The sequence below is a fragment of the Didymosphaeria variabile genome (genome assembly GCF_027946475.1).
Source record: "Didymosphaeria variabile strain IMI 356815 chromosome Unknown scaffold_4, whole genome shotgun sequence".
Classification (NCBI taxonomy): domain Eukaryota; kingdom Fungi; phylum Ascomycota; class Dothideomycetes; order Pleosporales; family Didymosphaeriaceae; genus Didymosphaeria; species Didymosphaeria variabile.
The window spans coordinates 3915884-3937596 of NW_026611623.1; the positions used below are offsets into that span (position 1 = coordinate 3915884).

The 21713-nt window shown below is 52.9% G+C and overlaps 9 protein-coding genes across 9 annotated transcripts; 4 read left to right on the forward strand and 5 right to left on the reverse strand.

Annotated features, from left to right (window-relative positions):
* Positions 1 to 215: 215 nt before the first annotated feature.
* On the forward strand, positions 216 to 1682 carry N0V89_006179 (uncharacterized protein; the record flags this gene model as incomplete). Its single annotated transcript, XM_056214949.1, has 3 exons — positions 216 to 1034; positions 1088 to 1457; positions 1540 to 1682. The coding sequence occupies 3 exons, from the start codon at positions 216 to 218 to the stop codon at positions 1680 to 1682; spliced, it is 1332 nt and encodes a 443-aa protein (XP_056072216.1).
* Positions 1683 to 4835: 3153 nt separating this feature from the next.
* N0V89_006180 (uncharacterized protein) lies at positions 4836 to 7170 on the forward strand (the record flags this gene model as incomplete). Its single annotated transcript, XM_056214950.1, has 2 exons — positions 4836 to 5285; positions 5464 to 7170. The coding sequence occupies 2 exons, from the start codon at positions 4836 to 4838 to the stop codon at positions 7168 to 7170; spliced, it is 2157 nt and encodes a 718-aa protein (XP_056072217.1).
* A 1305-nt stretch (positions 7171 to 8475) lies between these two features.
* Positions 8476 to 9341, forward strand: N0V89_006181 (uncharacterized protein; the record flags this gene model as incomplete). The annotated part of the gene is made up of 2 exons (XM_056214951.1): positions 8476 to 8925; positions 8982 to 9341. The coding sequence occupies 2 exons, from the start codon at positions 8476 to 8478 to the stop codon at positions 9339 to 9341; spliced, it is 810 nt and encodes a 269-aa protein (XP_056072218.1).
* A 393-nt stretch (positions 9342 to 9734) lies between these two features.
* Positions 9735 to 11137, reverse strand: N0V89_006182 (uncharacterized protein; the record flags this gene model as incomplete). Its single annotated transcript, XM_056214952.1, has 3 exons — positions 9735 to 10726; positions 10776 to 10887; positions 10958 to 11137. 3 exons carry the CDS (start codon positions 11135 to 11137, stop codon positions 9735 to 9737), a joined length of 1284 nt encoding a protein of 427 aa, XP_056072219.1.
* Positions 11138 to 12268: 1131 nt separating this feature from the next.
* On the reverse strand, positions 12269 to 14689 carry N0V89_006183 (uncharacterized protein; the record flags this gene model as incomplete). Its single annotated transcript, XM_056214953.1, has 2 exons — positions 12269 to 14636; positions 14682 to 14689. 2 exons carry the CDS (start codon positions 14687 to 14689, stop codon positions 12269 to 12271), a joined length of 2376 nt encoding a protein of 791 aa, XP_056072220.1.
* Positions 14690 to 14814: 125 nt separating this feature from the next.
* On the reverse strand, positions 14815 to 15838 carry N0V89_006184 (uncharacterized protein; the record flags this gene model as incomplete). Its single annotated transcript, XM_056214954.1, has 2 exons — positions 14815 to 15757; positions 15807 to 15838. The coding sequence occupies 2 exons, from the start codon at positions 15836 to 15838 to the stop codon at positions 14815 to 14817; spliced, it is 975 nt and encodes a 324-aa protein (XP_056072221.1).
* Positions 15839 to 16727: 889 nt separating this feature from the next.
* N0V89_006185 (uncharacterized protein) lies at positions 16728 to 17867 on the reverse strand (the record flags this gene model as incomplete). The annotated part of the gene is made up of 1 exon (XM_056214955.1): positions 16728 to 17867. One exon carries the CDS (start codon positions 17865 to 17867, stop codon positions 16728 to 16730), a length of 1140 nt encoding a protein of 379 aa, XP_056072222.1.
* Positions 17868 to 18264: 397 nt separating this feature from the next.
* Positions 18265 to 19086, forward strand: GIR2 (the record flags this gene model as incomplete). Its single annotated transcript, XM_056214956.1, has 3 exons — positions 18265 to 18331; positions 18385 to 18459; positions 18536 to 19086. 3 exons carry the CDS (start codon positions 18265 to 18267, stop codon positions 19084 to 19086), a joined length of 693 nt encoding a protein of 230 aa, XP_056072223.1.
* A 1801-nt stretch (positions 19087 to 20887) lies between these two features.
* Positions 20888 to 21600, reverse strand: MMS2 (E2 ubiquitin-conjugating protein mms2; the record flags this gene model as incomplete). Its single annotated transcript, XM_056214957.1, has 5 exons — positions 20888 to 20948; positions 20999 to 21078; positions 21128 to 21253; positions 21399 to 21478; positions 21528 to 21600. The coding sequence occupies 5 exons, from the start codon at positions 21598 to 21600 to the stop codon at positions 20888 to 20890; spliced, it is 420 nt and encodes a 139-aa protein (XP_056072224.1).
* Between the last annotated feature and the right edge of the window lie 113 nt (positions 21601 to 21713).

Below are 21713 nucleotides of genomic sequence, written 5' to 3' on the forward strand. Positions count from 1 at the left end.
GCTGGTATTCTGGGGTAATGCTGGACCTCGGCTGAACCCCAGATCCCCACCCCAAGACAACCTTCGTCGACTCGGATGTAAACTCCGCTGTTTATAACCGTCTACGCCGCAAGCATGTAACTTGTACCTGAGAGGCGCAGTCCGCCGCTACACGTAATACACTCTTGCACTGACACAAAGCTTCAATGCCTTGGACGCTGCACCGAAGCTATACAATGTCGTCCACGCCCGTCGTTCCTTTCTCGGAACCACCCTACCTCGCCGGTCTCCCTTCGCCGTACTACAAGCCGACGCATCTCAAGTGGCAGAAAGCAATCCGAGAATTCATATCGAAACACCTTTTGGAAAACGCGTTGCAGTGGGACACCGAAGAGACTGTGCCCGAGCATGTCTTCGAAACATTTGCGAGAGCAGGCATGCTGATTCCGTCCCTGCCAGCTCCGCTTCCTGTGGAATGGCTCAAAAGACTTGGCATACATGAAATCCTGGGCGCAGTTAAGGTGGAGGAGTTCGATTACATCCACACGTTAATCTACTGCGACGAGATGGCTCGCACTGGCTTGGCTGGACCATCTGGATCCCTCACAACGGGCATCTCTTTCGGTGTACCTCCGATATTGAAGTTCGGAAACAAGCAACTACAAGAACGCTTTCTGCCTGAGCTTCTCACCGGCAAGAAGCGGACGTGCATTGCTATTACTGAGCCGGAGGCAGGATCGGATGTCGCGAATATCACTACTACGGCTACAAAGACTCCGGACGGGAAACATTACATTGTAAATGGCACGAAGAAGTGGATTACAAATGGAATATGGTCTGAGTACTCTTCGATGGCCGTACGGACAGGCGGACCCGGTCCCACCGGTCTTTCCATGCTCGTCGTTCCGTTGAAAGACTGTCCCGGTGTCAATATGCGCCGTCTGAAAGTAGGCGGGCAGGTCTCAGCCGGCACAACCTTCATCGAGCTAGACGACGTGAAGGTGCCGGTCGAGAACCTCATCGGCACAGAAGGTATGGGCATGAGATACATCATGGTACGTAGTCCACTTGTGCGTACTGCCTGGGCGAAGACACTAAACGTTGATAGACCAACTTCAACCACGAAAGGCTGACCATCGCTATCGGCGCAACTCGTCAAGCGCGTGTTGCCCTCGCAGCAGCCACAGAGTACATACTCAAGCGAGAGGCCTTTGGCAAACCACTCGTTGAACAGCCGGTGGTTCGACAGCGCCTGGCGAGATGCGGAGCGATGGTCGAGAGTCAATGGGCGTGGGTGGAACAATTCGTCTATCAGATGACCCAGTTGCCTAAAGAGGTGGCTGACATCGAGCTCGGTGGCTTGACGGCTATGGCGAAGGCACAGGCGGGTATTGTCCTGAACGAGTGCGCGCAATGTGCCCAGCTTTTGTTTGGCGGCAATGGCTACACAAAGTCTGGCCAAGGAGAGCTGGTTGAGAGTAAGTTTTCCCGCAAGTGCACATCGCTACTCATTGCAAGCCTCCACTTGAAGTATTTATCATTTGCTGACTATTGTTTTAGGGATATACCGAGAAGTACCTGGGATACGCATTCCAGGTGGTAGTGAAGACGTAATGATGGATCTAGGAGTGCGACAGTTGGTGAAGAACTTCAAGAACAAGACAAAGGCGTTGGAGAGACCGAAGGGTTCTTCGAAATTATAACCCACCAGTATAGATGAAATATCAATTTATTGGTGTTCTTTTCTCGGCGTATAAGACAGATTTTATCCAAAATCCCTCGGACGAGGCGGTGCAATTCCTGACACGCACCCGATACGGAGCAGAAATAAAAGAAGCATGACACCCCCATTTCCATCCTCGAGGTCCTCTCCAAAACACGGGTGAGGTATACTGTTGGCCGGTACGTCTCTTCTGCAGCAATTGCGCAGCCGCACAAAGAATTGACGCCTGATATCTCGAATGCAACACTGTCACGTATTGATGACACACCACACCATCGAGGTACTCCAGGCCTTTGCCTGCTATCCGCGAGAGGATCCACAGGAGGGTCCGCAAGAGGATCAGCGAGTGCATCACCCGCACATCTTGGCATCAAGAAAACGAAAGGAAAACCCAGAGTCGACGGCGCGGAATAGACCTCGAGAAGGTGAGTCCGACTACTCCGATGGAAAAGTCTCGGAAAAGATTCCGCACTAGGGCGTGTCGGTCTTCTCGCCGTGCAGGGTCCACATTCTACTTCAAGATTATGAACATCACCGTAAAGGCGCAACATCGAGCTTTTCGAATGACTGAAGATGAACACTGTATGCTCGGCCGACGCAGATCAAAGTCTCTACCCGCCCTACTGGCCAAGCGGATACCGCACTAAGTGCTTTAGGTGCTGCTTCACGTGTGAAAGCAGTGGTAGACTACGCCGTCTAGACCGACTCTTCTGACAACGCCGAGGCCCACAAAGTGGGTAATCAGTCTCCAGCTGCGCTGTGCATGCTTTATTGACGACGATCCTTGGGGCCTCCGCGATGTTTACTGCATGAGAGGTGCATTTTGTTGAAATCATTGCATCTGCACCCTGAGTTTTTCTACTTGTCAAATATCGCCGTTGGGGAGATGCTATGGCATGTCGCAAGTCGCTGGGTGAAAGTACCGAATGAACTCAGGGTTAGCGCCACAGAAGTCTCTTCCGGCTCACAACGCTTTCCCCACGAGTCGTTAGTCAATTGTGGGTTAGCGATGTGACAAGGGCATCCCAAGTTGCGATCGAAATCGTGAACAAGATTTGGATGAGGCAGGACCATGGAAACGTAGTGTGTCAAGCTGTCGTCTACACCGCTGGATGCTCGCGTGAGCACTTCTGAAGCTTTTTGGAAAATGCACGTGGAACGTTCGTACGTGAGATTTTGATTCAGGGCACGTGGTCCGCGCTGGGCTTGAGCATGTGGGCGTCTCTGACCTCGCGTGTAACCGTTGCTAGAGGTGTCAAAGCGGATGAAGGCCGAGAGAAAGCGCTCCAGTATTCTGGGAATAATCTCAATCTCCAACGAATAGCACGGCCGTTGAAGTCGTAGTAGTGCGGCGCAACGGCCGCGGAGTGACGACAAACTCAAAGCAGCACGTCGGATCGGAGGAGGATTGACAGTTTTGTCTGAGGTCATATTCCCGGACGTTCGCCGAGTGCTCCCCGCAGAACCTCAACCTCCACGGGATCGTCGAATGCCCCACACGTTCACCACGTTCAACTGGTCGCGGTCCACGGCCTCTGTTATTAATCAAACAATTGCCGACTTTGTGCGACGCTCCGTCAACATCGAACTCCCTGCGCATGAGATGACGATTTCGCACTGGAAGTGACTATCCTTCGACTTTCTCGATGCAGCTTCGTGCAGGCGACGGAATTCCCCCGCAACCTGACTGACAACAAGTCATTGATTGGGCGTTGCGCTTTGCTGCGGAAAAGGTCATGAATTTTCGCCTATGTGCCGGCTAGCAGCTCGGCAAAGGACACGATGCTGGGGCTATTGACGCCAGTTTGACGCCAAATGCCTCGACCAGGGTATGTTCCGGATATCCTCAAGCGTGCTCGAGGAGTCCGACGTTGCGCACGACATGGCACGAGGGATTGCCTAAGGTGACTGACTCGACCTGAGTAAGCTGTGCGCTCCAGATTCTTGAGCTTCACGAGCACGAAGTCACGATGGCCCAAGAAGCATGCTCCCCTGAGCCGCGGCATGTTTCGTGCACAGCCGCTCGCACGAGCTCTGAGCGACGCCTCCCTGTGTCTCGTGGGCCCGAAAATCACCGAATGGCGTCCATGGGCCTAACGCCAAGTGGCAGAGCGCCGACTGTCCGAGCCGACTGGTGTCTGGGGGGCCTGGGGTACGCGCTAGCATCCCCACCGGAGGTCTCATGAGGGATAAACGGAGCTCCATGGCATCGCAAGCCGCGTGAATGCGCCCTAGCTTTGTACAGGCTGCTGCGCAAACTCCACTATGGCGAAATTGGCTTGATACATAATACACGGGCTGTCCCTCCGCGCCTGCCCGGTCCTGGCCTTTGTCCTTCATCCCCACATCCTTCCCACTGCTCCACGCCAACAAACAGCAGCAAACGGCCGCCATGTCTGAAAGTTCGAATTCACCCCCGTCCCAGCACGAGTTCCAGGCACCGAAGCGCAAGGCAACCCAAGCAGGACTCGATGGACACACAACCGGCCGTTCAGTGAAGAGGAGGGCCTCAAAGGCGTGTCAGTGTTGTCGAGCTCGAAAAGTACGCTGCAACGTCACCGAACACGGTGCACCCTGCACAAATTGCAGATTGGACGAAGTCGAATGCATTGTGTCAGAGAGCAGACGTAAGAAGTCAGTGACCCCGAAAATGCCTGCATCCGATGGCCCCTCTCCGTTGCCATTTCGCCGACGTCGACGATGTTATTCGCAAGCATGTCGTCATGCTAGTGGCCAGGCCGAACGGAGCTATTCCGCAAGCCACCAACGGCGCATCACCTTGTCACTCAAATCATTCCTGATGCTGTGTGTTGTCGATCGATGAAACTGGTTGCTGACAATAATCCAGGAAGTGGAGCAAAGACGATGAACATCAAACAGAGACCACAAACGCCTCGGCAGCCGCCGCCAGCCGCAAACTCGCTTCGCGCGAGGCCTTGGACAGCGTCCAAACCCTTACCTCAGCTGGATCGCGACGGTCACTTGACGCTGAGGCCTGGCACGATGAGCACGTGCCTCACTCTATCTGTGCGTTCTGGACGCCGAGTGCTACTTTTGCGCAGTCACATGCGCTAACAGAGTGACAGATCAAAGCCATGGAAACCGCCTTGGCCTGGCAGACCTCCACCGCCGCATGTCCGTGAACTCGCAGACCAATGGAATGCCAGTCCTCCCATTCACGCCCTTCGCTGGCGATTCGCAACGGTCTGTATTTGGTTATACAGCACCGAAGCTTGGCGTGGGGGATCTCCCTCTGTTCATCAAGCCCCTGCCTGCGAAGATTGGTCCTGATGAGGTGGCGTACCTCGAAAAGAAGGGGGCTTTGACCGTCCCTACGGGCACCTTGCGCAGTGAGATGCTTCGTGCCTACATCGAATTTGTGCATCCCTATATGCCTCTACTGGAGCTCCGGGAGTTTCTGATGACGATTGACCAAGCTGATGGAAGCCTCGGAAAAGTCAGCTTGATACTCTATCAGGCGGTCATGTTCGCTGGTTCTGCGTTCATTGATATGCATTATTTGCGTGCAGCGGGCTACGCGACTAGAAAGGAAGCTCGCAAAGATTTCTTCCAGAAGACTAGGGTGAGTTGCGTTCCCGTTCTGCCGTTCTTGCATTCGCTTGTTTTACTTGGCTCGGCCGAACGCACGAGCTTCGCTCCGTGTCTGCATTGACATGCAGGCGATCTTGCAAAATACGAGTCGCATGTGAAAGAACAATACTCAAGCTGTGAACTTGAGAACGGAAATTAACGCTGCATAGATCCTATACGATTTCGATTACGAGTCTGATCGCGTCTCATTAGTACAAGCTTTACTTTTATTGACTTATTATTACGAAACTCCCGACGACCAGAAAGACACATGGCACTGGATGGGCGTCGCGACTTCGGTCGCGCATACAATCGGCCTACATCGCAATCCGGACAAGACCAACATGGACAGCAAGCGCACGAAATTATGGAAACGGATATGGTGGTCGACCTACATGCGAGACCGTCTGATCGCACTTGGCATGCGCCGCCCAACGAGGATAAAGTCGGAAGATTTCGACGTACCCATGCTTACTTTGGATGACTTCGAGATTGCTGCCATTCCTGATTCCGTATCCTGTGTTCCAACGGATTGTCGTGCCGCCCGAGACGTTGGCTTGCAACGTCAATTGGCCATCATGTGCATTGAGAAGGCTAGGTTGTGCCTTTGCATCTCTCACGTACTCTCAAAGCAGTACTGTGTTCTGAACAACAATCAAGGCCTTCAAAACGATCGCACAACTATGATGTTGTTACCTAAGAAGCTAGACCCCGAGACCAGCGAAGTCAAGGCCTGCGACGAAGAGCTGCAGAACTGGGTCAAGGATCTCGCAAAAGAAGCTAAATATTCAGATGATTTTACAGGGGATAATTCGCTGGATGTGAATCGGGCCCTGCTTCACATGGTTTTCTTTACTACGCTTTCCGCTCTGCACCGTCCGCAAGTTCTACCTTCATCACATGGTGGACCAGCGAGTGTTCCGGCCAAAACGAACGTTGCTTCGGACCTTCTCGATGTTTCGCGTCGCAACGTTCGCCGCGCCGCTTCAGCCATCACATCGATTGCGCAGCGACTTGACCAAACCGACCTCGTGAAGTATTTACCTACCACAGGCGTTACAGTCCTGCTTCCTGCCATTATCATTCATTTACTGGATATCAAGGCACCTGAAGATGACACTCGCCGCGCGTCTTTGCGTGGATTCTGCCAATGCATGGCTGTCATGGGCAAACTTAGGGATCTGTACGCTGCAGCTGATTATTCAACTGCTTTCTTGGAGGCTGCGATCCGCAAAGCGGGTATTAATATCGCGCCTGCTACATCACAAATTTCAGGAGCAAACAATACAGCATCGTCATTGGGTGAGAAGACTTCGCCGGTGACGTCGGTTGAGGATCTGGTCAACGCGGGGAGACGATTGGACATGCAGGTTTTGGGCAACCCTGCAATCGCCGCGTCGCAGCAACTGCAGCGCTCGACGCTAACACCGCCTCCGGATAATGGTACGACGAATTTGCTTATGCTGGAAAAGACGGCAGCAAATGATAACGTTACTGACGAAGAAGTCGCCCGCCGCCTCGAGACGTTCCTCGCGTCCACGCCACCAGAGTCCGACCACGACCACGACCAGATACCTGCGATCACGATCGCGGAAGATGCCGCGCCTACGGCTGCCCCAGCTGAGGCTACTCCTTTCAACAAGTGGAGTCTAATGGATATACCGTCGAATCCGTTCAACAACATCAACCATCACCAAGATAATGAGATGCTCTACAGCAGTCTTCCGATCTCGCACGATTTCGAGGATGGGGAGTTCGACAGCTTGTTGAACTTGGATGCTGTGGGCGAGGCGTTCACTTTCAACGACACTATGCTTGAGGGTGTCGACTGGATGGAGACGAACGCAGGTCCGATGGACGAGGCGATCAAGGCGTGATTTGAAGCAATTGAAATTTTCTGCCTTGGATATGGAAAAGTTGGGGATTTGGGATCGGAATTCGGGTTTGGGTCATGAATCACGGCCTAAAGGTTGCTATGATACCACATTGCGCTTTTGCTTTTTACGTTTCTTGCATTAACATGGAAGGAACTCGGAACGGGTATGTATGGGTCACGTACGAGCTATATAGCACGAAACGAGAAGATGCTTCATCAACGCCTTGACTACAAATATTTGACTGCCTACTCCTGCCCGTGAATGGAGCTACTTCCGTGCATAACCTCTCCCAGTCATGCTTTCATATCGAGATAACACACGAACCATTGTTTCCTTGCACAGACAAGTCTAGAAACTCACATAGAATCCTACTTTTAGCCCCCTTCCTCTCCATCACGCCACTCACCAGCTGCAAAACTCAATAGCTTCGAACACCCTGCTGTAGTCTAGCTACCAAACATGCAAGGGTCCAGCCCTCGAACCTGATCCTAGAGCACTACCCCACAGTACCAAGTAAGCCATCTACAGCTTATGCAACCCGTCAAGTCTAGAGGCTTGCGGCCGGGTGATGTTTTCCGGGTGCACTTGGGGCTACGATACGCTAGTCTGGGAGTCCCGGAGAACAGCGACTCTCCGCGAGGGAGTCAAGCGACCTCTGATCCAGCTGTCTGACTCGAAAAGTTGGAAGAGGAACACCGGATGCGGTGGGGTTTGTGTTGTTAGTGCGGAACCGTGCAGGCTATGTAGACGTGGGTAGCTCATGGGAAACCTAGTGTGTCTCCGTGAGTAGGAATGGTGGTGTGAGTCGTTGAGCCAGATGAGGAAAGAGGTCAATCCGGGTGGTTGGATGCACCTTGTAATGACTGGTGTGGGGGACTAATTTCAATCAGCTTCGTAGACTATACTGCGTTTGTTTTGGGTCGGTGAGAGGTTAGTCGGTGTTCGTATTCGTCCGATGTCAGAAGAGGTGTCAGAGCGTCAGAACGCCTTTGCGAGGATGCCAACGATTGGCAGGCAAGTTGCAGAATCCCGTTCAAACTAGCCATAAATTTCTGTGGTTCAAGAGGCTTAGTTTGCGAGGCGCTGTAATTACTGTTATTGGTATAGATTGGGTCTGCATTGTGGGATGCACATGTAGAATGCGTTGACTGGAATTGTTACGCCCCATCAGGAAAGGGTTATAAAACTCAACGCAATGCAATCCAGATATTCATATACTTCGTCCCGTGCCGTGGCAGTCCTCCTCACTCGAAGTAGTTCAACACATTCATCCACCTCCCATCTACCCCCACAGATACGCCCACGATGCCTTCCCCCAAACCCACCCTAGTCCTAGTCCCAGGCTCTTTTGCCCTCCCCGAATTCTACGCCAACGTCGTCTCCGCAGTCAAAAGCGCAGGCTACGACATCCACATGATCCACAACCTCAGCACCGGTCTCGCCGCAAACGAGGGCCGACCAGAAGGTCCCCACAGCATGTACGAAGACGCAGCCCAGATCGCGGAAACCATCTCCAAGCTAAGCGATGAGGGGAAAGACATCGTTCTCTTTGCGCACTCCTATGGCGGTGTACCTGCGACCCAGTCTCTGAAGGGGTTGAGCAAGGAAGCCAGAGAAAAGGAAGGCAAGAAAGGCGGCGTGGTGAGAATCGCGTATATGACGTGTATCGTACCTGCAGTAGGCGCGACCGCAGCGCTGGGTGAAGTTCCTGAGGAGACGAGGATGGGTATCGACGGGTATGGGCTCGAGATCGACGTACGTTGTCTCCCCTCACACTAACCGGCCCTCCGTATATTGACTCGACTTCGCAGGAGCAAGGCTGGATGCACCACTCGGACCTCGCCCGCTCCGCACGCATCTGCTACTCCGACCTCCCACCAGAACAAGGCCAAGCGTGGATGGCCAGGTTCCCTGCTCACGCCGCCATTAGTTTCGGACAAGAACTAACATATGCCGGGTACAACGATGTCCACGTCTCGTGGCTCCTGTGCGAGAAGGATCTCTGCATACCAGAGTATGTTCAGCGCGAGGCGGTTGCGAGAATCGAGAAGAGCAGTGGGAGGAAGGTCGATGTTACTAGCATTGATGCTGATCATATTCCGGTCGCACCGGAGAATCCAAAGGAAGGGGAAGCGATCAACTGGTTTTTGGAGACGGCGGCCAAGGCTTGAGACGCGATACTCAATTGGTGGCAGCGTATTTGTACTTGGTTCGAGTATCGAAAGCCGAAGCCCCATGCTTCGGTGAGATGATGAGCAGTGAGCAGGAAGCTCAATCGTGCGTTTCGTGTTCTTGGAGTCAGCCACGGCGTGTTTTCAGGACTCGCTAGATACTAGAGTGAGCCGACTGTGCGAAAGTGAGTTGTTGAAAAAAAAGGCTGGCCGTATTAATATATACCTACGTAGCAGAAAAGTCGCAAAAAGCGCCGCCAAATTGCTAGAACGCCAGAAGTCCCATGCTGCGTTGATGCTGCTCCCATCAACTGATAACCGATTCGACGCTCGCTCAACTCAACATAACAAGAAACTGTACATGGCCTGAGTGTTGAAAGGCCAGGAGAAACCCTATTGGTCCTGCGCCCACCGTCTCTCCCGCACAGGCACTTGCTCCCCAGCAGCAGCCCGCTCGCCATTCATCTCGCGCTTCCACGCCCAGTACTCGCCTAATCGGACTTCAGCGTAGCTCGCGTAGTCGAAATCGATCAAGGAAATCTGGGCCTGGATCTGCGCCCATATGGCCCAGTAGAAGCCCGGGACGCCGCGGAATGCATCAACCTGCTCGAACAACTCGTCTAGCTCAGACTCCTTAAATGCACGGTTCATATGCATGCTGAAACTGTACAGGTACTCGCGCAGGAAAGCTCGGCGGACATGGCGCGTGGGCAAGACGGTGAAGTCGCAGTCGAAGCCGCCCCATTCGGCAAAGTGGTTCGCGATGTCAAATGAGGCTGGTGCCGGCGTGGCGTACTCGTAGTCAATGAACGACACGGTGGCCGGCGGTTCGTTTTCTTCTGAACCACCAGACGCGCTGGAACGGCGCGAAGCCGACGCAGACGAGGGCGTGGGTTCAATGATGACATTTCCGCTTAAGAGGTCGCAATGGGCGAATACGAAGGGGTTTGTGCCACCAACACCAGGTGTATCACCCAGACGGGCAACAAGCCATTGTAATTCTTTCTGCAGGAGGGTCCGGCGCTCGAATTGTTGTGTGGTGCTTATGGGCAACTCGAGGATCCATCGCTGCATCGTGGTCCAGATATTCGGGATCGGTTTGCCTGGCGTCAAATCTGCCATTGCCACAAGTGAAGCACGTTTGGTTCTGGAGGGGGCGATCTGAGTGGGTGTGGGACATGTTGTGCTGATACTCGCTATAGGTAATGTGGAATGCCATTCCCCGAGCCTTTGTGCTACCCCGCGCCATACTTCCGGCTTGCGCAAGTCTGCGGGTGAGCAGACGCTGCCTTGTAGGTATTTATATAGGAGACCGTTGTCGAAGCGAGCGAGCAACGCTGGTGCAAGGCCGTGACGGGCAAGCAGACAATGCGACCGTGTTTCCTCTGCGGCTGTGTTAGCGTGAAGCATCACTTTGGGACAGGGACCACCCACTTTTGCGGTCTATTAGGACTTCGGTATCTTTGCCGTACGCCCGCAATAAGATCGCTTCGCCGTCGATTTGTGCTTGGGAAAGCCCCGGCTGCTTGTTGATCGCCTTCAGAAGCTGTTCATGAATATTAGCGAAAGCCCCCCTTTTGTGCCTAGACTATCCTCAGCGACATATCGGGACATACTGTGTTCGTGATGCCGTCTGTAAAACGCACGAATTCGACTGCGTCCTTAGATTCGCGCCATTCTGGCCGAAGTGTGAGTATGAGGTTCAAGGCCGAGTTGTCGGAGTCTTCGTAGTCGTAGCGCGCTGGTATGTATCGTATCGATTCGTAGGGGTCGATCAGTGCGTTTTCGCTCGCCATGCTGCACTTTAACCATGGGTCAGCTTGCGTGGTATTCGCGAGATAGTCGAGGGGCAGTGACGTCTGACATCGACGAAAGCCGGACTTCCGTCGCATGTGAAAGTTGCGCTTCCTCCCAGTCCATGGAATATATTGGGTAGATGCGACTTACATATTGAATGGAAAAATAACAACGGGAGTGATGTTCAAGTCTGGCACGGTGTGAATGCGCGATTGTCGCAAAGTACTTGGGTGGAATTTGTGGAGGTCGTGTGAGGGACTCCCTGAGACCGACAAAGACGATGGCGCTAGTGACAGGGGTCCCGAGGTGCGGGGACAGGGGGCTTTTTCGTCCCAAGCCTGGCCTTCACTACTGTGGCTGACACTGACGTCAACCCTCACAGCCACAGGTCCCTCATCCGTAACGCCTCTGTTCTCCTCTGCCATGCTTTTCGCACCCTTTCTGACGCTTTTGACACCATTACACCCGCTCTTACCGCGGCACGGCTAAGTCGGCCCAAGCCACATCATTCATGCTTGGCCCTGCCTGCGGGGTCTTTGCGTACGCCACTAATGCCACCAGCCGCGTCACGTTGGGTGGGTACAGAGAGCGCAAGCTCCGGCAGTTGCCTTGCACTACAGTGAGACAACCAGGTCGCCAACTTGGTGTCCACGGAATGATCTGCACGTGAAGTTCATGGGAACTTGATGGGCTTATTGCGTAAGATTAATAGAATGTACATCCTCCGCTGTACCCCCCCAATACCTGATACTCGTAAAGTCAGGTTGTGTATGATCGATCCTGGTGTAAGACATGGGAATATACAGGTCGACCAGTGTCAAGAACATCGACTACGAGTGTGTTAGAATTTGATAATATTTACTCTCCAAACCCATGTATCACCGATACACAGTCAAGCCATTCATACCACGGTCCTCTTTCACCGCAACGCCGCGCTGTGAACACAATCCCACGAGGTATAAGTCGGCATCGCAATATCCATCGCCCGCCATATATGGTTCCCAAGACGCCGTTCATCCAGGGGTATGTGTGTCCTACTCCCAGGTCCAGTCCTTTCATGCGCCGATGGCAGACTGATCCGAATACCATTCCCACGTTGCACCTTTATCTGCATGCTGCCGTTCAACTAGTCATTGCAGCTTTCTTCCAGGTCCTCGTCTCATCTTCGACTTGTGGATCGCCATGCCCAGGTCCACACTGGTGCCTGACCCATCGAATGTTTCCTTTCCCAGCGTGATAATTTTAATCGTGTTGCCAAAGCCAACGGCGACGCTTCTCTTGCCGAGCTTGGTGATGGGCCCAGGAGTGGCGACAAAAAGTTGATCGTCGCCGAGTAGCTCGTCTGTGTCGTTGTGTGAGGTAGAAGTAAGTGGGCGTGAGCGGAATTCGCCGCTCATTGAAAGTGTCCATGCCTGCCATGCATCGCCGTCGGTGTTGTGGGTAGATGGGGAGGTCGATGTTGCTGTGATTGCGCTCTTGAATGGTATATCGTGCCTCACGGCACGCTCATATAGTGCAGATGCTAATGCTGAAGGCCTGGGTGGCGCATACTCTGCACCAGAAGCAACTGACGATGGAGTCAGCGCTGAGTCGCACCTTCGGATGCCTACCAGACCAACAGCTGATATAGCTTCCCAAGCTCCAGCTGGCTCGACGATATGAACAATATCCTGTGCAGAAGCAAGACCTCGGCAAGTGTGGGTGTCATTATCGGAGGGTTTGCCTAAACATATCAAAGATGTCGGACATTCATCAAGCGTAAAGGTCTGCATGATCAAGTGATCAGTGTCCTCTTCCGCGTAAGCCACGGAAAGAGAATGAACAGCTGGCGCGCCACATGCGCACTGCCGCGGTGCTGAGTGCATGACACGGAAGAAATGAGGCTTTGCGTGGCCAATTCGGAAGGCATGGACAAGCGCACGGCTGTTGAAGTCGAATATCTCTGCCTCTTCATCCCGTAGCGCGAAAATCAAGCCTAAGGCAGGTACTGCCTCAATGCAGCGTATCTTCAACGGGTTGCTCCCGGGCGGTGGCCCTGGATCAAGGCCCGCAACCACTTCGGACGTCTTATCGTGACCACTGTCGAGAGCCAAGATGTGTACTTCTCCGGTTCTAGTGACGAAAACTACGCTGAGCTCGCCTTTGCGGGAAGTATAGATCGTAGCGCAGAGCACAGCCCGTGTGCAAATTCTTCTAGTATGATGATTTCCACCTCGCGTCTCAAATTCCGTCAAGTAGCCGTCCGCAGTCACAAGAAGAAGAGTGAAGACGTCCTGGCCGGCTCGTGGTATCGTAGTGAACGTGAGCAGTATAGGTATTTGACCGCGCAGGTCTACGGTTTGCACCGTCGAAAATCGTGCAGCGGTAAGGTTCCAAAGACCTATCAACCCATCGGTACTACACAATGCGAGCAGGTTGCTCGCATCATCGATGGCGCTTGCTACGATGGGCCAAAGTTTTGGTTTCATGGCAGCTGTTTGTAATGTTGTCTGCCGGAAGCCGTTCTGATCATGATACCAGATTGATGTTGTTCGATCCAGCGATACACTGACGATGTGGCCCTTTGGCGAAGAGGCAAGCCGGACTATGTCCAGCGCTTGGACAGCCGACAGCGTTTCGACGTTAAAAAGGGCATCCTCATCCTCATCTTCTTCCCCAACACCTTCAGGGAGACCAGTCCAGAGAAGATAATTCATGAGCAAGGTGACCCCCGCTATCAAGAACGCAACTATCAATGCAGCAGAATATGCATGCCCTCGGGCGAAGTGGCGAAAGCTTTCAGCCAAAGAAGACGTTTTCTGCGCGACGTCTCTACCTGTTGCGTTCTTTGACACAATCAGGATTGGGTCATAGATCCTGGCGACAAAACTGTGTGCACCGGGCTTGATAAAATCAAAGAGCTCTTTTGCTGTGTTATGATCTTGTATCCGCAACCAATCAGCAGGGGTGCGGGCCTGGTTGATAGACGGTGGACTCCATGTTGAAGGCACTTCTAGTTTGACTTGTCTCCGGAACAATCTCTCCTTTACTGTGTGCACGGAAAGCTTTCGGCCACTGCTGTCAAAGAAATGCCAATTGATGGCTAACAAGAACGATAAGATCGCAACGGATCCTGCGAATCGTGTACTGACAGGTAATGTGCCTTGTCGTAATGCCGAGAGCCAGGTCTGGCGTTCAGTCCGGCGCTTCTTAACTGCTCGTTGATTCAGGTCGATCCTTTCGAGAGAGTCGGAAAGCTCCATTCGCTGTACGTCGACGCTTAGGACGGCAAGGAAAAACGTCAAATGAAATGCCAGGTCGAGGACGAGAGTAACGGCAGCAAAGATGCAGAAATCTGCAACCCACGGTGTTACGACCCGAGAACAAAGATATATGAGGACGAGGTTCTGTCCGGCTACAGCAATAGAAAGATGGCCGACCTCCCCAAGAGCGTGGCCAATACGTTGAGGGGAGGGCATTTCAGCCGGAGTTTCAAGGATGACATTGATCAGCCGGAAGCTACTCGCGGTCAATTACTTAATGGTCAATACACAGTAAAATAACACGTACATGTTGCCTAAGCCAAAACAGAACACCACTCCTGGGAACCACGGTCTAGGGATGCGAGCAAGATTGATCCCTAGAAATGAACAGATGGTAAAGCTGCCAATAACACAAACTGTCATCTATCCTTAAGTCAGCAGAGTATGGTATCGATTGAAGAGAATCTCACTTTGGCGCCAATGGTGATTAGTAGGCCAAACCAACTCTTCACAGCCCTCAGTTGCATCATTCTCATAATCACGTAGCCAGCCGTTACCATATATGATGCTGCTAAAAACAGATCGTCGTTTAATGTCATTGGTTTGAAACGGAACTCGTACAGGCGACTGTTTGTGACTTGGCCATCGTGCGGGAATATCGACCAGTCAGGCGCGAGGTTTTGCGCGAGCAGCTGCGACCTTCTGTCCCAAGCATCTCCAAGACCTGGGATCGTCTGGTCAAACAGTGTGATCACAATGGCATCGGCGGAACGTAGCTTTGTCTTAGCAAAAGCCTTGCCTGCGAAGACGGTGCTTGGTCGCAATGTGATGTTGAGCTCTGATTGTAGGCCCACGTGGGAGTTGATGGTGGCAAGGAAATCGCGATCCTCTTCCAGAAGTCTACTTGAGCAATTCCAGTACATCAATGGTGAGTGGAACCCCCATTTCTGGCCAGGCTTAGTTGCACCGCAATGTTCCTCGTTGCGCATCTTCACCAATTGACTGTCTGGCGTTATCCCGAGCACATCGTCAAAACCGTCGCCGATGAGGGCTTCTTGCACGTGCAAGGCTTCCCGCAAGACGCGCCGGTCAATTGCGTTCATATAATCGCCATGGATCCAGACCTGGCGCGCCTCGATGTCGGCGGCTCGCTCGCCGTCCACCTCGGTGGTGGATGTCCATACATGTTTCGGGAGGTTGCGCAGGCCGGTCGCTGCGGGGCTGTCGGTCTGGAAGATAGCCGGATAGCAGAGCAATACCGAGACGATTACGGTGACGATTATCGACAGGAGCCAGTGTTGTGCTGTTGCAGTGCCATAGGTCTTGAAGGCGCGGCGGATCGGATGCGCGGGCGAGGGGTGCCAGGGCTCGGATGTGCTGCGCAACTTAGCACGCGGGTCAGCCTCCAGATGAGAAGCGCACTCACCCACGCAGTGGATATAGAAGGTACCAGATCATTCGGCGCAGCGGGCCCTGATGCAGGGCATGTCCAGACTGGGGTGGGGAGAGACTCTCAGCTGCAGCCAGAATCCGAGGCGCGCGCAGACGAGCGGACTTGCGACGGTGCCTTCATCGGGCGGTTCGAGTGCGGGGCGCGCAATGAGCGGATGCTGGACTTCAGCGCGAATAGCCCACAGTAGCAGGGAGTGGAAATATATCTGGGTGTTAGCAGACTGGGGTCACAGCATCGGCTTCTTCGTGGAAAGTGGCTTTCAGTGCCAGGTGCCAGGTCCTCCGAACCCGGGTTGGAGCCCGCCAAGGTTAACTGCGTCAACTGCAAGCGATACGAGACATGGTAAGGCACCAGTTGACTCGTCTTAAGGGCTTGGCTAATGCAGGAAGCCGCAGCCTTGAGACGCGAAGCTGGGGTATCTCCATCCACGGGAATTGAGTTGTCTCTCAACAAGGCAGCCTGGCGTCATTGCAACGTGCGTAGTCTATGATGTGTCGAGGCGTCCATCTGTGCAACTGAAGACTGCGAACGAGATGACGTCTGGCTGTGGCTCAAACAGTCGTTGATTATTTGAACTATGTATAGGTCGGCCCGCGCTTGCAGCAGGCGGGGATGCAGGGACTGCATTCTTACCCTTGGCCACCCTGCTGGAGATGGTCATCCTAGGCGAACTTGTACTCCCTCTGATGCCAACATCTGCCCTGGCAGCGATAGACTTGCATCCGCCTTGTATCTTAGCTGTCCACTCTCAAAAGTGCGACCGGGCCATATCTCGTGACCCGGAGCTTCACGTCAAATACTTGCAAATGAGGTCTCGAATGCTGTGCAACTGTCAACGTGGAGTAGAATCTCTTGTGCAAGAGCTTCCTCTACCACACGCCACCCGTTTACTTATCACGTTCCATCCATCTCTGCATCGTCAACCTCATCTGCGTCTTCCCAATCCTCGTCCTCTTCATCCCCAGTAGATGGGCCCACAACGCCAGTAATTGCCTTCAATAGCTCATCTGCGTGAGCTTTGAGTCGCTCATCTTCGTACTCGAACGCCGCATATAACTTGAGGCAATTTTCTAGCCAGTCACGACTTGCCCGGAGAAGCGGCGTTATCCGCTCCATGTCATTGCTTGCTTTTTGCTTCTCAGCGATCAGGTGCAGGCACCAGCCGCCCAAATACCACGCCTCTATACTTTCGTCATTCTCGCCAATAAGCCTTTCGAGCACTTCAATGGCTTCATCTTCCATTTCAGCCTCCATCAACAAGCGAGATAAGCTTATCCGTGTAGAATAGTCCGGAATCGTAGGGTCGTCGGGCTCCGAGTCTGTCCAAAGTGCCATACTCCGCGTCAGGGCTGCTTTCGCGTCATCGAGGCGTAGTTGAGATATTCGTATTGATGCAAGTGTTTGAAGTGGTTCCGGACTCTCGGGTGCAACGAGCAGAGCTTCAGTAACAGCAGCTTCGCACCGTGCTTCGGCGTCGGTTTCCCATGAAAGATCGGTCATGTAGACTTCAGCAATTCCGCACAACGCATTTGCAATCTTCTGCTTCTTCTCGTCCAACGCATCTGCGATTTCCACCTTCTTCACGATCGTTCCTTCTAGCTCGCTTATCTCCCGCTTTAGCACCTCGACACCTTTTTCGAACCATCGCACGCTTTCCGCTCCGCCCTCCTCATTCAGCTGAGCCAGCCACAGGAACTTTTCTGCGCCGTCGTGCGCACCTTCCGTGTCCAATGCTATCGCTGCCAAAAAGGCCTCTCTGGCTGAGTCTGGATCGCCAAGTTCTACATTTATTTCTCCGAGAAGATTGAGAGCGGGCAACGCAGCCACGGTTGGCTCAGATGTGGGTTGGAGGAGGTTTAGCGCTCGTCTGGCGGCCACGAGGGCCTCGTCTGGTTGTGATGTTTGTAAAAGTGTGGCGGCTTGAACGAGTAGCGCTTCTGGTGACGCCTTCGGCTTCTTCGCTCCATCAGCTGCGACATTCTTTGCGTCCTTTTTTGCTTTCCGCGCTCGATCTTGGGGTTTCGTCTTCGCCATCGTGAATGGACCGTGTAAGTGCTCTGATCTGATTCTGGGCTCAGCTCCGCGATGGGCCAGCAGGGTATGACTCCGCAGACAATACGGCCGCACAAGGTTTTCAAAAGAATAGAAAAAGTGCGTCAAGTGAAGAAAACAAGGTGGAAAGCACAACCCAAAAATTTACGGAAAGTGTTGGCCCGTGCGCTGACGTGGGGAAGTCGCGCCCCACCAACACGGAAGCTTGAGAATCGAAAGACACAATATCGCAGGAACGTGAGCGTCGGCCGTACAATATCAGGTCACAATTGCAGGGATAATAGCCCAAGTCGATCCAGTATATATTATCGGCTATAAGGGGCTTCAATACTGGGACTATTCCTGACCGGCCTTCACGTCGACTCACCTACACGCAAAGATGGGTGTAGAAGAGCAGAAAGAAGAGCTCGAGATCCTCGAATCCATATACCCGGACGAAATCACAAGTTCGTCTATTTCGGACCTCCCATTTGTACGCCTCTCGCTGACAATCCTGCAGATATCTCTGACACTGAATTCCGGATAGAAATACAGCTCGAAGTTACGAATGATGAAGGAGATGACTCTGAAGCGCGTATGTATCCCAACACGACTGAATTCTACTACTACGGCATGCTTCGTTAAGCAATACAGGTCTAACGTCAGTTCAGCAACAATCATCCTCAACGTCCGCTTCACCCCAAACTACCCCGACGAAGCCCCCGATCTCGACATAACGCAACCCCCCAACGCTCCCAAACACCCCTACCTCGATATCCAAGACGACAAGTCCGTCCTCCTCTCCTCCCTCACCGACACCATGAATGACAACCTCGGCATGCAAATGATCTTCACACTAGTCACCACGCTCAAAGATTCCGCCGAGCTGCTCATCACAGAGAGACAAGGCGCGAAAGCGGCGCTTGAGGCGATAGAAGCGCAGAAGGCCGAGGAGGAAGAGAATAGGAAGTTTATGGGTGAGGCGGTCACGAGAGAGAGCTTTTTGAAGTGGAGGGACGAGTTTCGGAGGGAATTGGCGGAGGAGGAGCAAAGGAGGAAGGAGGAGCAGGAGGTGGAGGATAAGAAGAAGGGGAGGAAGGAAGAGAAGAAGTTGACGGGGAGGCAGCTGTGGGAGCAAGGCCTTGTCGGCAAGCTGGACGAAGACGAGGGCGAAGATGCTTTGGAAGGGATAAAGGATTTGAAAATCGAGGCAGCATCATAGTGGCAGCACTCCTGTCGATGTAAGACCATTGGATGCGATCGCAGTGCAGCCTGCAGGAACAATATACCCATTACTTTGGGTGCATATCATACGGGGTGATAACACCTCGTGCGATGTGGTGGCTCATGCCAGGAAAACGTGGTAGAAGCGAGGTATGCATAGATGCATTGCAAAGCTTCCAAGAGTATCGGCTTGCGCATCATTTTAGCCATCGAGGGCGCATCGGCCGAGCCTTCCTGCCTCTCACTACCTTCTGACCCTCCCGAATCGCAAGTTGCGTCTCCTTATCAACCAGCTCTGTCATCCTCGCCGCGATCTCTATGCTTGTCCGAATGCCTCTGTCATAAGCCGCACGGTTTTTTTTCTCCGCCTCGATCATTTCACGCACCCATAATGGATCCCGCACTCCTCCCTTGTTTCTGTCATCGTCCTCCACGAAACCGCATTCCTTCTCCAACATCAAGTCCCATTCATCCTCATGTTGCGATATCGGGATCCAGTAGTTCGTGAATAGGGTTTTGGCGTGGAAATTGTCTATCCGTCGCTGTAGCGTCTGCCGGAGTACGCGACTCAGCGCTGGAGGTTGTGGTTTCTTGATGCGTAGAAATGGGATGCCATTAGCGGAGGCAAGTATAGGAACATGGCGAGGTCCGGTCGTCTTTGCGTAAGGGCGCACATTTAACAAGGCTTGCTCGGGCGGAAGTATAGCGTGAGGATGTTTCGTAGATGTGTCCGGTAGTTGCTTCTGGTGGCGCCGTTGAGGCGGCGAGCGTGCGATACCACGAGGAAGAGAAGGAATAAGGACTTTCAAAGCATCTATGCGCTTTGGGTTCGAGGTGCAGGCATCGAGGTGATCGAGAACCTGAAATGGTCAGTTGATGAGATAGAAGATGCATGCCAGATCGCAGACCTCGTATCCAGCTTGAAATACTAGTCCTAGCTGTCGAGGGCTTTGTAATTTCCTGTTCTGGCGAAATTTGTTGCGAATTGCGTTGTGTAACAACGTGCGCTCTTCATCCTGAAGAGCGGGTGCGGAGGAGCATCGAGAAAGTAGCGCCCGGTACAGCGCGATCGCTATATGTGTTAGATTGAGTGCGAACACAAAGCCGGCTAGACCTACCAGCTACGCGATGCTGTATGTGCGACTTAGGCTGGAGATATCCGGGCATGCATGGGCGTTATCGTGGTTTGATGATCGAGCACCGGCTCGCGCGACGCGATTTGTGATTCCAGGGCTCCAGCTGTCGCATGATCACGTGTTACTCGTCTCACCCATCCATGTTAACATGGTAGCAAAGGCGGCTGGATCCACGATTGAAGTAGTGGTGTCTTTGGCGTCAATACAAACGTCGGCAATACACTATCAGGTCACCACTTTAGAAAGGCATTACACATCGAGGGCTACACTATCGAATATCGGACTTCAGCAGCGTGAAACGTAAAGGACCTTCTCGGCGACCTTCATATTGGCACCAGAGTACGCCTCTATAGCACTGAGGTCCTTTCTTATCATGTGTTTGACAGATTCCTCGACATGCTAAAATCAATACGTGCCGGAATGACAATTCAATTCATCTGCGTTCTAGTCCCAGAGCCGATATAGTAGAGCCCCGAACTCCATTTCAATGCATTCGTAATCACGCTCAAAGCTCGTAAACCATGTCCCCCTTCAAGCCTCGCCTATGATAGAAAGGAGATGTGAAAGGATATCTGCATTGGCGTGGCTCCTGCCAAAAGGCTGCGACATAAATTGTCTCTTTGGCAGAGTCATACATGCGCGCTTCAGCATCGGACGCTCAAATTAGTAAGTGGTGCCTTCGGGAGGCTGCGGAAGCTTCTTGTGCTGTGGCAAAGCCATATACCTGGAACAATTAGCATTGCCATTCCACCTAATACGGCCTGACTAGCCTACCTTCGAAGCTCAATCAAGATGGTCTCCATGGTGAAGTCCCGTTTCCACTGAGCTAAGCAGGGTACCTTGGTTGGATCAACCTTTCTTCTTGTCAGCTTAGACTTCTCCATCCACAGTCTCAGTATATACCTTTCCATTTCGCTGGTCCACGCAAGGCAGGTTGATCTTAGAGGTAAAGGCAATCTCGGGAGGGAGGTCAGGGTAGTTGGGGCCGCAGTGGATCTTGACACTGTAGATACGATTCTCGTGGACGCTCTGTGAGAATTGTCAGTTGCGCGATGGTATGGTGAGGGACAAATAGCTGCAGGACAAGACGCTGAGAACATTCGGCCTCTGTATGACCAATCTTGCGAGCAGACCGTGTACCCAAATGCTCGACCTATACTTGGAGAGAACGTACGTGAGGAGGGCCAAGGATGGTCCCGTTCCAGTCCGACATCAACAGATCATCTCCATTGTCCAGACCATACGAGCATGCCTCTACAAACGGTTAGGTACTAGATCCGAAGACTGAAGCATATGATCGTACCAGCACCAAGGCCTTTCTCGCCTTTCTCGAGCTCTTCTAGCAGTCGGAAGTTTCGGGGAACTTTGGCGCCCATATTTGGTAGTGCAAGGCGGTAAGGAGGGAAACGGTCGCGCGTTGACAGCTGGGCGAGGGTGGGCTGTACCCCGCTATCGAGCTATTTGTAGAGGGTGGGAGAGGCGCCGTGAG